Source organism: Helianthus annuus, chromosome 9, assembly GCF_002127325.2.
Source record: "Helianthus annuus cultivar XRQ/B chromosome 9, HanXRQr2.0-SUNRISE, whole genome shotgun sequence".
Taxonomy (NCBI): domain Eukaryota; kingdom Viridiplantae; phylum Streptophyta; class Magnoliopsida; order Asterales; family Asteraceae; genus Helianthus; species Helianthus annuus.
Genome location: NC_035441.2, coordinates 77,027,903 through 77,045,801, shown reverse-complemented (window position 1 = coordinate 77,045,801; position 17,899 = coordinate 77,027,903). Strand labels below are relative to the sequence as shown.

The 17,899-nt window shown below is 41.9% G+C and overlaps 1 protein-coding gene across 1 annotated transcript; it reads right to left on the bottom strand.

The window, feature by feature from the left end:
• Positions 1–11,222: 11,222 nt before the first annotated feature.
• On the bottom strand, positions 11,223–13,062 carry LOC110875791. The gene is made up of 2 exons (XM_022123992.1): positions 12,564–13,062; positions 11,223–12,457 (listed from the first exon to the last, which is right to left on the bottom strand). Exons 1-2 carry the CDS (start codon positions 13,060–13,062, stop codon positions 11,223–11,225), a joined length of 1,734 nt encoding a protein of 577 aa, XP_021979684.1.
• Between the last annotated feature and the right edge of the window lie 4,837 nt (positions 13,063–17,899).

Genomic DNA, 17,899 nt, shown 5'->3' with positions numbered 1-17,899 from the left:
AAAACTGCCATTTCTGAAAGTATGTGCAGATCAGGCATGCCCAGGCGGCCCGCCTGAGTTTGTGCATATCCTGATGTGGGCCGCATGGCCCCTTCAGTAACAGAAAAGTTGTTTTCTTGCTAAGATTGGCCTTTCAAACACTCCAAAGGGCAATGTCCTTTCACAATCTCAGGAGCTAAGGGTCAAGATAAGGCACCACAACTTTGTGACAAGTGTACGGCTTGGATCGTGGCACGATATTCAAGAAACGATCCTAACGGCTTTACTTTTCCTATAAATACACCCCCCCTTTGGGTAAAACCTCACAAAAACTGATCAAGAGCTCTAAGTTGTAGCTATTGCTTCATACCTGAGCTCCTGGATCAAGTTTAGCTTTCGGGGACCCTTCGTAAGTGTTCTTTCGTTCTTTTATTCGCTTTTCGAGTCCGAAAGTCAACGTTTTGTTGACTTTCTGCATTGACCAGCCTATGGTCAACACGAAGTTCATTGGAACTTCATAACGTGAGCGTGATCACGATGGTTATAGTCCATGGCGACTATACCTACTGATTACCACGTTATCTAGGCTCAGTGACGAGTCGTAGTTTCGGCCAAAATGCGCATTCTTGCGTATTTTATAACCAAACTACTCGTGAGCATCAAAGACGTTTGTTTTGATGCCAAACCTGTTTTCTAAACTTAGTTAAGCATGTCCTAACATGCTTAGCTCGTCACTTTTAGTATAGTGCTTATATAGGGTCGTAAGGTAAGCGATCTAAACCATCGCTTATACTTTCGAACCTGACCCATTTGGTCGATCATTAGGATCCGACCAAACACATTAGGTGACCATAGCTGTAACCTTCCGAGGTTATACCTTGTGGTCGCGATGTTAGGCGTTCCAAACGCGTTCTACGCGGACGACGCGTTAAGGTAGCATAAGCTACCTAAACGGGTTGTAATGGGTCGCAAGCACTTAGGTTAGCTTTCATTTTAGTATGTAGGCTTTGTTAAACCATATAACACGAGTCTCCATACTCGTTTGGTTTACGAACCCGCATACTATCCGATCCTTCCGATTTTGGTCCGGTATATTATTATAGCTACCTATTAGGTGCCTTTTGATATTCCGTGATCTCTAGCATTGTTTGGTTATTATACAAGAACTTCAAAGCAATCTCAGGTGAGTACATTGAACCCCTATTTTACTGTTTTCCAAACTGTTTTGGGGTGAAACGCATGTGCCTACTTGTTACTTTCATGCTTTCCGGTTTTCACATCATATACCTGCTATGTTCGTTAGTACATTATAGTACATGATTTCATTTCATTTCCATGCTATGTACGCCCATTGTGTGCGTACTTAGTACATTGTTCCACATTACATTTCATGCTATTTATGCCCATTGTGTGCGTACTTAGTACATTGTTCCACATTACATTTCTTGCTATTTATGCCCAATGTGTGCGTACTTAGTACATTGTTCCACATTACGTTTCATGCTATTTATGCCCATTGTGTGCATACTTAGTACATTGTTCCACATTACATTTCATGCTATTTATGCCCATTGTGTGCGTACTTAGTACATTGTTCCACATTACATTTCATGCTATCTATGCCCATTGTGTGCATACTTAGTACATCACTTTACAATACATTCCATGCTACGTACGCCCTTGGGTGCATACATAGTACATTATCCTACATTGCATTTCTGTTGCATATGCTCATCCAGCATATGAACACATTATACTACATTTTGAACCATTGTAACCATTTGACTATGTGAACCGTCTTAACCCTTCGATTATATGAACCGTTTGTAACCATTGAACCGTGTAAACCAGTTGTATCCGTTGACATGATTTACATTTGACAATAGACATTTGACTATACATAAACATTTCCACAATTGTTAAGCATTTCATCTTGATGGTTTGGTTTGAGTAAGTGATTAAGTAACGAGGCGTGTGTAATATGATACAAGCATGGTGGATACGCCGCTGGTACTTCCTATATATAAGTGTTTGTATGGTATTACATATTGTAGCGTTATTTGAATCATTTCAATTTGAGACATATGACATTTTATACAAATAACACACTTTTCACGAGACATTGTTTTACAAACGACTTATCTTATACAAACTCATTTTACATGGTTATCCGTTTAACCATACAGTGTTCTCTTATTTATACATATCATTTGATCTTACCATTTTTCAAATGATTTACAAGACAAAGCAAAATACGAGGTTCATGACTAAACATTTTCTCAAACATAAGTCATGAATTTCGTTTTCACAAAACCAATGTATCTCACAGGCATTTTTATGCTGACGTACCTATTTTCACATGTGTTTTCAGGAGATGATGCATAGGACTTATCAAGACATACTTAGGCGGACCTGTGCCTTAGTGACTTAAAACAAGACAAGAACTAGTTAAATTATGTTATGTACTCTTTGGTTCTTGTTTAAAACAATGTAAACTTTCATGTTTGATTAATAAAACGAAACTTCAATTACCATGGATTTGAAACAATTGATTCTGTTACAACACTCCCCGACGTTTCCGCCACGTTCTGTATGTTCTACGTGGTCGGGGTGTGACAGCAGGCCAGTTCCTGATCGAGTCTACCTTGGATGGATCCACATGAATCCCGTCCTTGTTTACCACGTGGCCTAGAAAGTGGACTTCACGAAGCCAGAAGTCGCATTTCGAAAACTTAGCGTATAACTGTTCTATTCGAAGGAGCTTCAAAATAAGTCGTAAATGCTGCTCGTGTTCCTCCTGACTCTTAGAGTAGATCAGGATGTCGTCGATGAAGAGTATGACAAACTTGTCTAGGTAGGGTTTGCACACTCTGTTCATAAGATCCATAAAGACTGCAGGCGCGTTTGTTAACCCGAATGGCATGACAAGAAACTCGTAGTGGCCGTAGCGAGTTCTGAATGCAGTTTTGGAGACGTCCTCATCCCGGACTCTCAGCTGATGGTAACCTGACCTCAGATCAATCTTTGAGTAGTAGCTCGACCCTTGCAATTGGTCGAACAAGTCATCAATACCTGGAAGAGGATAGCGGTTCTTCACAGTCACCTTGTTTAGTTCGCGGTAATCTATACACATCCTGAAGGTACCGTCTTTCTTTTTCACAAATAACACTGGAGCTCCCTGTCACACCCCCAAAATCCACCTGCGGAGTATCACCGCTTGGGAGCGTGTCTGACCAGGATCAAGGCACCAATCATATTGAACATGTAATTAATAAGTAAAAGTAAATGCCATTCAACCACCAATATGAAAGGTGTTCAAAATATAAGTATGTTATCACTGTTTAGCGGAAGCGTATAAGTAAAACCCAACATAATAAAGTATGAAATGTCATAAAGTGTTTAACGAAACATTCACGATCCGTGTCCACAACGACCAGCTCCTCCCTGTGCAAGCTCCATGTACCTAACGACCTGCAAGGCATGTAACAAAGGATCAACGACTAGTTGAGCGAGTTCACAGAAAGTAAAAGCGTAACAGTAAGTTCGTTTGCAACATGTGGCTCTACTGGGCCGATAGTATGTTCTATTGGTGGGGGCTTCCCATGTTGTATATACACTAGACTATTTGTAACCATTAGTGTTCTTCTTAACCTGAGAACAATAGTACATACAAGGTTTACGTAGGATTTACGTAAGTGTCCTTCACAAACCGAGGACAGGGGTACGCGGGGGTTTACGTAGGTTTTACGTAAGTGCCTGACACAACCGAGGCAGTAGTGAGTATATGTTCACGTAGGTTTTACATGAGTATCCTTCGCAACCTGAGGACAGTGAGTAGTACAAGTATACGTAGGTTTTACGTATTTGTCCTGCACAACCGAGGACGATGGTAGATAGTCTAGTAACAGTGTCAGTACGAATCTATTCAACCTTATTCCTTCAATCCCATTCCCAAGCCCTGGGAATCCCATGCCTTAGTAAGAGTGTGAACTCACCTTGGTTTGCTCGGTATGTTATTGCTTCTAGAGTTAATTAATGTTTAAGTCCGTTACTCACGACCTAGGGTACATTGCACATACTCGACGTAAGTATTTATACTCAATTAGGGTTTACAAGTCTTTGATATCCAAGCAATTGTGTTATGTGCGTTCATTGTGTACAGAATGATATGATAAAGATTGTTCATGCATACGGTATCATTCAGTAATGTACAGTATCATATAATCACATACAGGTAGGGTATAGTAGCATGTTGTTCCTCATACAGGTTTCTGAACTTGGCATCATAATATACTCAGTCTTTTCAAGTATAAACAGAACTGAGGGCATGTAACATCACTATAATTCAGATCATATATTCAATCAACCACTCAGACAATTCATCACAAAAGTCGGATCTTGCGTGCGTACATTAAACTTAGACAATCAGGTACAAGGCATAAAAATTCGGACCAAGGGCCTCCCCTTTTAAAACTCGGACAGGGGTACACCCCCTTACAAATTCGGACATCATACTTCCCCCATTAAAATTCGGACCCCTTGCATCAAATAAAAGTAGGACTCCACCTTGTGTATAAAGAAGTCAGACATAAGCTTCCCTTAACAAAACTCGGACATGAGTATCATTAAAAGGTCGGACCATTACAAACATCAAAAGTTCGGACCTTAAACCTTTATAAACTTCGGACTTCATACAATAACAAAAACTCAGATCATGTTACATTAACAAAGCTCGGACTTTGTGACTTCACAAAGCCCTGACACAATTCTACGGACTAGCAAACATGCAGTAATCAAAACCAAGACTCAGTTTATCAACGCAACAGTTACATTCACGCAGACTTCGATCAAAACCCTAATTTCATATATGCAGAAATCAAATTGACCATCAGTACTTCTAACATATCATGCATCCTAATCATCAGGCAAATGATTACACAACAATCATATTCATTTCTCAATAATCAGAATAAATCAATAAGCACAGAATATCATATGAAGAACTAGGGTTTTAACATGAATCAATCAATCAACGATTAACAACAAACAATGATTAAACAATTACCTCGGATTGATTCTAGACAAAGAGAGGAAATCAAGAGTGATGAAGAGCTTGTGCCAATGGTGAAGATGATGATTGCCAGAGAGGATTAGAGAATGTGAAAGTACGTGTTTTGATTCTTGGGTGATGATTAGTGAAAGGGATTAGGGTTAAGAATGATTAGAATTTCACTATTAGCACTAAGCACCCTAAAGAATTATCTATCGCATATTACATGCACAAGATATACAATTTACAGTTTCATCACCACATTTAAGTATTTGTCAAATCATTCATAAACCTTATCAAATCCAAACGTATACAGTTACAAAGCAAACCAATTGTGCAAGTAAATACTAAACAAGCAGTGAACGTGCAATAAATGCGAAAGTGGAATCTCGGAAACTCGAGTTGTCACATTATCCCCAACTTGAAAGAAATTTCGTCCCGAAATTTAGCATGCAGTTACTGAGGAAGCTAGGTAAGTTGTATCGTTTACTGGTTTTCCTGGGGTGTCACATCATCCCCCCGTTGATTTGGAATTTCGTCCCGAAATTCTGTAGTAGTAGCTTCAGCCTCAGTAGTGGTTGCACAGTTTTCGAATAACTGGGGATACTTGAGTTCCATTTGATCTTCTCGTTCCCAGGTATACTCTGGGCCACGACGGGAGTTCCAACGAACCCGAACAAGAGGTATTCTAGTGTTCTTGAGGACCTTGACATCCCGGTCCGTGATTTCAACTGGTTCCTCGACGAACTGCAACCGCTCGTCGATAGTGAGTTCCTTAAAAGGAACTATGAGGGTCTCATCTGACAGACACTTCTTCAGATTCGACACGTGGAATACGTTGTGAACTGCACCGAGTTCAGCTGGTAGGTTTAGTCTGTAGGCTACCTTGCCTATTCTTTCAGTGATTTCGAACGGTCCAACATACCGCGGATTGAGCTTGCCTCGTTTACCAAAATGAACCACACCCTTCCAGGGTGAGACTTTGAGTAGCACTCGATCCCCAACTTGGAACTCGAGCGGTTTTCTGCGTTTATCAGCGTAGCTTTTCTGGCGATCACGAGCTGCCGCCATGCGTTGTCGTATTTGTGCAATTCTTTTAGTAGCATCAACTACCATTTCTGGACCTGTGATCTGACAATGCCTCGAATGGAGCGGCTTGTATGCTGGTGTGGTAATTGTTGTTGTACGAAAATTCCACTAAAGGGAGATGCTTTTCCCAGCTGTTGCCGAAATCGATAACACACGCCTGAAGCATGTCTTCTAAAGTCTGGATAGTGCGCTCAGACTGCCCATCCGTCTGAGGGTGATAAGCTGTGCTCATGTCTAATCGAGAGCCAAAAGCTTTGTGCATTGCTTGCCATAGTTCTGAAGTGAATCGTGCATCCCAATCCGAAATAATGGAGGTTGGCACTCCGTGCCTCGAAACAACTTCCTTCAAGTAGACGTCTGCTAAAGTAGAGAACTTATCCGTTTCTTTGATAGCCAAGAAATGAGCAGACTTTGTGAGTCGATCTACGATCACCCAAATAGTATCATTCCCACGCTGGGATCTAGGCAGGCCAGTAACAAAATCCATGGAAATTTCTTCCCATTTCCACTGTGGTATCTTGGGTTGCTGAAGTAGGCCTGAGGGTTTCTGGTACTCTGTCTTGACCCTCGCACAGGTCAAACACTTGCCGACGTAAGTTGCTATGTGGGCCTTCATGCTAGGCCACCAATATGTAGTTCTGAGATCGTGATACGTTTTATCCGAACCTGGATGTATCGAGTAGCGAGACTTATGAGCTTCATCCATCACAAGTTCTCGTAAACCGCCATATAGCGGGACCCAGATACGTCCTGTTACATAGTAGGCGTCGTCTTCCTTCTGTTCTAATCGTTGCCTTGAGCCGCATAAGGCTTCAGCCCTGACGTTTTCTGGTTTCAATGCTTCCACTTGAGCATCTCGTATTTGTGCAGGAAGATCAGATTGAATAGTGAGTTGCAAAGCTCGTACACGCCTAGGTAGAGTGTCTTTTCGACTGAGAGCGTCAGCCACAACATTGGCTTTGCCTGGATGGTACTTGATGGCACATTCGTAATCATTAAGCAGCTCGACCCATCGTCGTTGACGCATGTTCAATTCCTTCTGCTTGAAGATATGCTCGAGACTCCTGTGATCGGTGTAAATAGTGCACTTGGTACCATACAGGTAGTGTCGCCATATCTTGAGCACGAAAACAACAGCTCCCAGCTCTAAATCGTGCGTCGTGTAGTTCCGTTCATGAACTTTGCGTGAAGCGTAGGCAATAACTTAATCACGCTGCATCAATACACAACCAAGCCTCTGTATCGATGCGTCACAATAGACCACAAAATCATCCGTGCCCTCTGGCAATGAGAGAATAGGTGCGCTGCATAGTCTATCCTTCAGGTACTGAAAAGCCGTTTCTTGTGTATTACCCCAATGATAGGTAACACCTTTCTATGTCAGCATTGTAAGCGGTTGTGCGATCTTTGAGAAGTCTTTAATGAATCGTCTGTAGTACCCCGCCAAACCCAAGAATTGGCGTATTTCCGTTGGTGTACGCGGTGCAGGCCAGTTCCTGATCGAATCTACCTTGGATGGATCGACATGAACCCCATCCTTGTTCACCACATGGCCTAGAAAGTGGACTTCACGAAGCCAGAAGTCGCATTTCGAAAACTTGGCGTACAGTTGTTCCTTTCGAAGAAGTTCCAAGATAAGACGTAAGTGCTGCTCGTGTTCCTCCTGACTCTTGGAGTAGATCAGAATGTCGTCGATGAATACTATGACGAACTTGTCTAGATAAGGTTTGCACACCCTGTTCATAAGATCCATGAAAACTGCAGGCGCGTTCGTTAGCCCGAATGGCATGACTAGAAACTCGTAATGGCCGTAGCGAGTTCTGAATGCTGTCTTGGAGACGTCCTCATCCCGGACTCTCAGCTGATGATAACCAGACCTTAGATCAATCTTGGAGTAGAAGCTCGACCGTTGCAACTGGTCGAATAAGTCGTCAATACGTGGAAGAGGATAACGGTTCTTCACTGTGACCTTGTTCAGTTCGCGGTAATCAATGCACATCCTGAAAGTGTCGTCTTTCTTCTTCACAAATAGTACTGGAGCTCCCCAAGTCGAAGAGCTAGGACGAATAAAGCCCTTATCCAAGAGCTCTTATAGTTGCTTAGACAGTTCTTCCAGTTCAGTTGGAGCTAAAGGATACGGTGCGCGAGCTATAGGCGCTGCTCCTGGAGCTAGCTCGACTTGAAACTCGACTTGGCGATGAGGCGGCAGACCAGGTAAATCTTCAGGAAACACTTGAGGAAATTCGCGTACAACTGGAATATCCTCTATTCTTTTCTCCTTCGTGACTGCATCAGTAACCAGTGCCAAAATGGCAGTGTGCCCCTTTCGTAAACATTTCTGAGCCTTCAGGAAGGAGATGATGCCAACCACAGCACCACTCTTGTCGCCTTGAACTTCGAGAGGTTCCTTATCAGTACGAGGAATACGAATGATCTTCTCCTTACATAAGATCTCTGCTTGCTGCTTGGATAACCAATCCATGCCAACGACGATGTCAAAACTACCCAGAACTATAGGAATGAGGTCGATGGAGAAAGCTTGACCAGCGAGGATAAGATTACAACCCTGAACTATGTGTGTGGCCTCTATTTTGGGTAAAGGGTTACCCCGGTGATTTTATATATTCACAAAAATAAAACAAGTAGTGAGGTAGCGTCCACACTAGTTCAAACATGAGACATGCCCCATGTAAGTAAACCAAACACCCAACAAAACAAATCAAAAACAACTAGACACTCATCTAGACAAGACACAATCAACTAGCAAATGTGATAATTAGCCTCCATCATCGGGCATTTTGTCTTACGCAATCTCCCATTCTTCCAACAGCTTCCTCACATTAGCACACTGTCTAAACTTCACGCCCATTAGTTTATATCTAATAGTCTTGAGAATTGTATCTCGTATAATATCCGGGGGTCTCGTTTGATTTCTGAATAATCTCGCATTACGCTCTTGCCAAATAACATAAGCCGTCGCCCCAACCAAAAGCCTGCTCACATAATCAGCCGCCCTCTTCGACTTACCTCGATCCTTAAGCCAACTCACAATCGAGGACCATTTTTGATCAACATTAGCCATACCTGCCTTATCTCGGACCATACACCAAATTTTAGTAGAAAAACTACATTCAAAGAAAAGGTGGTCATGGGAATCCACATTCTCAAAGCATAGGAGACAGCACATCATGTTCATATTTTTACGTCTTGAGATATCCCACTTTAAGATAACATCTTGCGTGAGGAGCTTTCGACGCATAATGAGCCACATTAAGAACGCGTGTCTAGGAATGCATTGACTAAACCACACAATATTACCCCAGCCAATCTCTTGCTCCCTAGAACGAAGAGAGTGCCAAACTGTAGAAGAAGAAAAATCATGAAGACCGTCACCTTCTTTCCAGCATAACCTGTCAACCTTATTCAGTTGCAAGTGGATATCATCCAGCTGATACAAAGCACTGAACCGATCCCTCCAAACCTGCGGCCAAGCCCATGTATTATCAGAATAAACATCCGCAACCTTGGCTTGTAACAAAAACCCTGCATTGGTTATCATTCTAGGCGATAAAAAACTTATAAGAGGCCCTAGATTACTCCACGTGTCAAACCAAGCTGAAGTTGTTTTACCATCCCCCAACTTCGACCAAATATAACTTCTCAAAAGCGGCCTAATTTGCAGGATCTTCCTCCAGGACCAGCTACTATTCGCAACTTCATTACACCTCCAAAAATTACCTTGCTTTAACTGATAAGAATAAATCCATGCGACCCATAACGAATTTCTCTTGATTAAAACACTCCAAGCATGAGACGCCAAAAGAGCCTTGTTAACATCTCCAAGCCTCCTAATTCCCAGCCCTCCTTCATACTTTGGGACGCATATAGCATTCCAAGATACTTTTGCTTTTCCTCTATGAAAAGAAGCTTCTTGAGACCAAAGAAAATTCCGCATTTTCGCCTCCAGATCTTTAATAATACTAGCAATTAAAATGAAAACTGAAGACCAATAAACATGCATCGATGCCAAGACCGAGTTAATAAGTTGCAGCCTACCAGCGAAAGAAAGAAGCTTATTCCTCCAATTAGCGATTCTCTTCTCCATTCTCTCCACCAAAACACTACAATCTTTAGCAAGAAGTCTCGACGAAACAAGCGGGACCCCCAAGTACCTAACCGGCAAAACACCCTCCTCAAACGGTAAAACATCCAAAATAGCATCTTTGACAATATTCGAAACATTACAGAAAAACGCTGTGCTTTTTTGAACACTTGGGACCAAGCCCGACATGCTTGTGAAACGATTAAGAGCTTGCATAATAAACCGAGCTGAACAAACATCTCCCCGAGCAAACAGAAACAAATCATCTGCAAAGCATAGGTTAATAATACGCTGCTTCTCACATTTATTATGAAACTTGAACGATCTATCCAGCCTAGAAGCATGCTGCAGAATGCACGTTAGAATCTCCATGACAAGCGTGAATAGATAAGGAGATAGCGGATCTCCTTGACGTAACCCCCGACGACCTTTGAAATAACCATGCACTTCCCCATTAACACAAAGAGAATAGGTTGGAGAAGACACACAAATCATAATCCAATCCACCATCCTCGAATTGAAGCCAAACCCGATGAGCACATCCTTGAGAAAGTTCCAATGAACCGTATCATAAGCTTTTTGAATATCCACTTTAAACGCACACCGTGGAGGCCCAAAGCTCCTATGATAATTGTGCATCAGCTCCTGAGTAAGCAATATATTATCTGATATCTTCCTTCCCGGAACAAAAGCCGATTGGTTAATACCAACAATTTGACCCAGAGACCCCTTAATACGATCCGCCACAATCTTGCTAATACATTTATAAATAACATTACAGCACGCTATTGGACGATAATTCGTGACCAAAGACGGAGTGGACTTCTTGGGGATAAGAACAATAAGTGTGTTATTCAGCTCTCGAAGAAGTTTATCTGTATTAAAAAAATCTATAATAGCATTCGAAACATCTTGCCCAATCACATTCCACGCACCTTTAAAAAATGCCGCCGTATACCCATCAGGGCCAGGAGCTTTTTCATTACCAATAGAAAACATAGCCTATCTAACCTCTTCACACGTCACCGGACGGATCATATAAATAGAATCATTAGCATTCAACTTATTCGAAAAAAGATCATAAGAGGGACGAAGCACTAGGTCATCTTCACTACCATGAAACTTCTCATAATGAGTAACAAACGCCTTAGAGACATTATCCCCTTCAAACATCTCCCCTTCCGAATTCATAATAACCTCAATACGAGTCGCATGATTTCTGCTTTTCAGCGAAGCATGAAAGAAGGCCGTGTTCGAATCACCAGCTCGAAGCCAGTCGACTTTAGATTTTTGTTTTAAAAAACGCTCTTCATCTAGGCAAGCCTCTTGAAATTCAGCCGTAATTCTTGATTCTTGATCATGAAGAATAAGATTGAAAGGGCTTCTATCTATCTCCCTTTGTATCGCATCCAACTCCCCACGCAGAGTCTCTACTTTCTTATGTAAATTACCTTGTTGGAATAATAAGGCACGAAGAGGTCTTTTCAAAATACGAAGTTTCTTTACTAACTGGAATTGCTGAACTCCTTCAACATTGTTATCCCATACCTTCTTGACCGCCTCAATAAATCCCGGCTTATAAACTAAAAAATTAGCAAACTTGAACGATTGATGCTTCCTCTTCTCTGTAGCTGGAATCTTTAACAGACAAGGACAATGATCGGATAGCCGATTTGGATGGAAAAATGCTACCGAGTTGGGGAAAATGTCTACAAAAGGGGTATTGCCCATTATTCTATCAATTTTCTTTAATAAGCCAACACCCTCCTTAGGCTTTTGGTTCCACGTGAAATGCATTCCCGAACTATTTATATCAAACACTTCTATATCCAAGACACACTCTTGGAATTCTCTCATACCAGGCGAGATATTCGAAGCACCCATAGACTTATCATCCAAATTCAAAGCTGAATTAAAATCGCCTAAGATAACCCATGGATTGTTACCAACAAGCACTTTATGTTTAGATAAATGTTGCCATAACTCCCTTCGAGTGATATAATAGTTCGCGGCATAAACAACTGAACAAAATAACAGTTTTTTATCTTGCTTAAAGATGATTTGGAAGTGCATAACCTGAGAAGACTGAGCAAGCAAGATGACATAAAAAATACCCGGATCCCACCCAGCAATGATTCTCGTACCCTTCTGACAACTACTCCCATTCGAAGTCCACTCCCAGCGACGAAACACAGAAGAACAAACCTTATTCAGATTGTGAATATCCACATGGGATTCTAGAATAGCACAAAAAGACAAACTATTCTCCTTTACAATTTGTCGAACCTCCTGTTGTTTCAGGGGGCGGTTCAACCCCCTAATATTCCACGCAGCAAGACTAACCATTAGAACCAACTGGAGAAGGAGTGCTTGCCCCTTGTTTATCATTTGGTTTCTTAGAGTTTTGTAACATAAAATCATTCGTTTCGTTATATACCTCCACAACCTCCTCACTATCTGAATCGCCGACCCCATCGTCTTCAATATCATTCAAAGCAGCAAACGGGTTTTTAGACTCAACACCACTTGACGATGAATCTTTTTTCACCTCCCCTTTCGGTTTGGCACTCACCGGTCTATATTCAAATTTAGCTTTTTGTTTATTAACTTGGAATCCCTGCTTTCGAGCCACTTTCCTACTCGGAACACCTTGATATCCATCTTCATCAATAACCGGATACTTTTTAGCATAACGATTCTCATGCACTTGTACCTTATCATTCTGAGCCACTCTCTTTACATTAGCAGGCTTCTTAGGAGTTTGAGGACATGTTTCAACTGAGTGGCCAAAGACACAGCATTTAAAACATCTATTCGGGTACCATTCATATTCAACATACATGGTTTGTTTAACAAATCCCTCCCCCTCCAGTTCAGGAATGGCCAAAGTGATTTCCTCGCGTAAATCATTACTCTACGACATGTTTGGTGTGTGTGGCCTCGAGACTTTTACCATTAGCTAACTCTACGACATGTTTGGTGTTTAGGGGAGTTGGTGCACGTCTTAACATTTGGCTAACTTTCAAAGACACATAACTTGTATCCGCACCCGAATCAAACAATACAGTAACATAAAAGTCGTCAAGAAGATACTTACCCATGACTACGTTGGGATCATTTCTCGCTTCACCCCTCCCCAGCACAAATACACGACCCCTTGCTTCGTTGTCGTTGTTGTTCCCACCGTTGTTGTTGTTGCCATTGCCCGGATTGTTGTTATTGTTGTTGTTGTTGTTCTGGTTTCGGTTTAACTGAGGGCACTGTCTTTTGAAGTGACCTTCAGCACCACAATGAAAACATCCCTTGTTGCCCTGTTGCTGATTCTGCTGTGCTGGTGGCTGCTGCTGATTCTGATTTGCAGGCCAAGGGCTCCTACAATCCTTGGCCTCATGACCCATCTTGAGGCATCTTTGACAGCGACCCTTGTTACACTGGCCACTGTGGTGTCTGTTACAGTTGTTACACCTTGGAAGGTTCCCTCGATATCCGCCCTGCCTGTGACTGCCTGAAGAGTGCTGACTGGGACTCTGATAACTGTCAGTCTTTCGCTGCTGAACCTGTGACTGAACTGAAGCTGATCCCTTGCTAGAATCCCCATCCCATTTTCTCTTGTTGTCACTGGGAGTAGCAAGTGTAGTAGAAGTGGTAGCGGTGGCAGTAGCGCTGATACGTTTAGGCAGCTTGTTCTGTTCCACTGCCTGATCCGTGAGACGATGAGCAAGGCGTTGAATAGCCTGGATATTGTCAAGATTAGCCGATGTCACATGGCTCTGAATTTCTGGCGCAAGACCCTTGGGATACAACTCAATGCGCTTGATTAGAGGGTCCACCATGGTTGGACACAAGATAGCCAGCTCATTCGACCGTTTCGTATAAGCTTCGATTTCCGACCCTGTCATTTTCAGATGGTAAAACTCATCTTCCAACTTGTTGATGTCATCCCGTGTGCAGTATTCACGTTTAATCAGTTCCTTGAAATCATTCCAAGGGGTGGCGTTAGCAGCTGCCAACCCTAAAATCTGAACTTGCGCGTTCCACCAAGTTAGCGCAATCCCTTCTAAAGTACCAGTGGTGTATTTCACCCTGCGAGCCTCAGGGCATTCACACATTTCGAACACAGACTCGAGCTTTTCGAACTAATGGAGGAGTCCAACCGCCCCCTCCGTGCCACTGAACGTGCTAGGACAAAAATCCATGAAGTTCTTGAAAGTACATACAAGCTGCTGAGCGGGTTGACCTAACATGTAAGAACAGAATAAGGTTAAACACAAGAGTTGGTTTAGGATCGTAGGATCTACAGATCCTAGGATGAGTTACGACTGCAGGGTATACCTCCCGCGTTTGCAACTGCAAGTGCCGCAGCAACTTGTTCATTGATGAGAGCCGTTAACTGGGCTTGTGTCAAGTTAATACGTCCGGCCATTGATCTTCACATCAAAGGCAACATAAGTGAGAAAGGTTCGCGAATAGTGCGATGGCAGAAGAGTGTAAGCACACAAGTGTTCTCAAGCAATAACAATTAGTGAGCAATGTAATCTAAGCATACCACGAGCAAAGTTCTATGTAATTCTAGCATGTAGGCAATAAACATAAACCTTATTACCTAGATTGTTGAGTCTTGCACGTGGAGCGAAGCGTCGTTGTGGATCGTTGAGCACTGTACTAGTTATAGTCTGGTTTTAATAAAAACGTTTTTCCCCTTATTAAAACCAAGTTCTCTATAACCAATGGCTCTGATACCAATCTGTCACACCCCCAAAATCCACCTGCGGAGTATCACCGCTTGGGAGCGTGACTGACCAGGATCAAGCCACTAATCATATTGAACATGTAATTAATAAGTAAAAGTAAATGCCATTCAACCACCAATATGAAAGGTGTTCAAAATATAAGTATGTTATCACTGTTTAGCGGAAGCGTATAAGTAAAACCCAACATAATAAAGTATGAAATGTCATAAAGTGTTTAACGAAACATTCACGATCCGTGTCCACAACGACCAGCTCCTCCCTGTGCAAGCTCCATGTACCTAACGACCTGCAAGGCATGTAACAGAGGATCAACGACTAGTTGAGCGAGTTCATAGAAAGTAAAAGCGTAACAGTAAGTTCGTTTGCAACATGTGGCTCTACTGGGCCGATAGTATGTTCTATTGGTGGGGGCTTCCCATGTTGTATATACACTAGACTATTTGTAACCATTAGTGTTCTTCTTAACCTGAGAACAGTAGTACGTACAAGGTTTATGTAGGATTTACGTAACTGTCCTTCACAAACCGAGGATAGGGGTACGCGGGGGTTTACGTAGGTTTTACGTAAGTGCCTGACACAACCGAGGCAGTAGTGAGTATAAGTTCACGTAGGTTTTACGTGAGTGTCCTTCGCAACCTGAGGACAGTGAGTAGTACAAGTATACGTAGGTTTTACGTATGTGTCCTGCACAACCGAGGACGATGGTAGATAGTCTAGTAACAGTGTCAGTACGAATCTATTCAACCTTATTCCTTCAATCCCATTCCCAAGCCCTGGGAATCCCATGCCTTAGTAAGAGTGTGAACTCACCTTGGTTTGCTCGGTATGTTATTGCTTCTAGAGTTAATTAATGTTTAAGTCCGTTACTCACGACCTAGGGTACATTGCACATACTCGACGTAAGTATTTATACTCAATTAGGGTTTACAAGTCTTTGATATCCAAGCAATTGTGTTATGTGCGTTCATTGTGTACAAAATGATATGATAAAGATTGTTCATGCATACGGTATCATTCAGTAATGTACAGTATCATATAATCACATACAGGTAGGGTATAGTAGCATGTTGTTCCTCATACAGGTTTCTGAACTTGGCATCATAATATACTCAGTCTTTTCAAGTATAAATAGAACTGAGGGCATGTAACATCACTATAATTCAGATCATATATTCAATCAACCACTCAGACAATTCATCACAAAAGTCGGATCTTGCGTGCGTACATTAAACTCAGACAATCAGGTACAAGGCATAAAAATTCGGACCAAGGGCCTCCCCCTTTAAAACTCGGACAGGGGTACACCCCCTTACAAATTCGGACATCATACTTCCCCCATTAAAATTCGGACCCCTTGCATCAAATAAAAGTCGGACTCCACCTTGTGTATAAAGAAGTCGGACATAAGCTTCCCTTAACAAAACTCGGACATGAGTATCATTAAAAGGTCGGACCATTACAAACATCAAAAGTTCGGACCTTAAACCTTTATAAACTTTGGACTTCATACAATAACAAAACCTCAGATCATGTTACATTAACAAAGCTCGGACTTTGTGACTTCACAAAGCCCTGACACAATTCTACGGACTAGTAAACATGCAGTAATCAAAACCAAGACTCAGTTTATCAACGCAACAGTTACATTCACCCAGACTTCGATCAAAACCCTAATTTCATATATGCAGAAATCAAATTGACCATCAGTACTACTAACATATCATGCATCCTAATCATCAGGCAAATGATTACACAACAATCATATTCATTTCTCAATAATCAGAATAAATCAATAAGCACAGAATATCATATGAAGAACTAGGGTTTTAACATGAATCAATCAATCAACGATTAACAACAAACAATGATTAAACAATTACCTCGGATTGATTCTAGACAAAGAGAGGAAATCAACAGTGATGAAGAGCTTGTGCCAATGGTGAAGATGATGATTGCCAGAGAGGATTAGAGAATGAGAAAGTACGTGTTTTCATTCTTGGGTGATGATTAGTGAAAGGGATTAGGGTTAAGAATGATTATAATTTCACAATTAGCACTAAGCACCCTAAAGAATTATCTATCGCATATTACATGCACAAGATATACAATTTACAGTTTCATCACCACATTTAAGTATTTGTCAAATCATTCATAAACCTTATCAAATCCAAACGTATACAGTTACAAAGCAAACCAATTGTGCAAGTAAATACTAAACAAGCAGTGAACGTGCAATAAATGCGAAAGTGGAATCTTGGAAACTCAAGTTGTCACACTCCCCAAGGCGAAGAGCTAGGACGGATGAAACCCTTATCCAAGAGTTCTTGCAATTGCTTAGACAGTTCTTCCAGTTCAGTTGGAGCTAAGCGATACGGTGCACGGGCTATGGGTGCTGCTCCAGGAGCTAGTTCAATCTGGAATTCGACTTGGCGATGAGGCGGTAGCCCAGGTAAATCTTCAGGAAACACTTGAGGAAAATCACGTACAACTGGAATATCCTCTAATCTCTTCTCTTTCGTTGATGGATCAGTAACAAGTGCCAAAATGGCGGTGTGGCCCTTTCGCAAACACTTCTGGGCCTTCAGGAAGGAGATGATGCCAACCACGGCACCACTCTTGTCGCCTTGAACTTTGAGAGGTTCTTTGCCAGAACGAGGAATACGAACAATCTTCTCCTTGCATAAGATCTCTGCTTGCTGTTGGGACAACCAATCCATACCAATGACGATGTCGAAACTACCCAGAGCTATGGGAATGAGATCGATAGAGAAAGTCTGACCAGCGAGGATAAGATTGCAACCCTGAACTATGTGTGTGGCCTCTAGACTTTTACCGTTAGCTAACTCTACGACATGTTTAGTGTTCAGAAGTGTGGGTGTGCGCTTGAGCATTTGACTAACTTTCAAAGACATAGAGCTGGTATCCGCA

What these genes read in the sequence shown, in the direction of transcription:
- LOC110875791 (XM_022123992.1), bottom strand. Translation starts at nt 13,062, where the DNA reads ATGTATGTTGAATATGAATGGTACCCGAATAGATGTTTTAAATGCTGT. An exon ending in TTCTCCAGTTGGTTCTAATG is followed by an intron (nt 12,458 to 12,563) that starts GTTAGTCTTGCT and finishes GTGCTATTCTAG; the next exon opens with AATCCCATGTGGATATTCAC.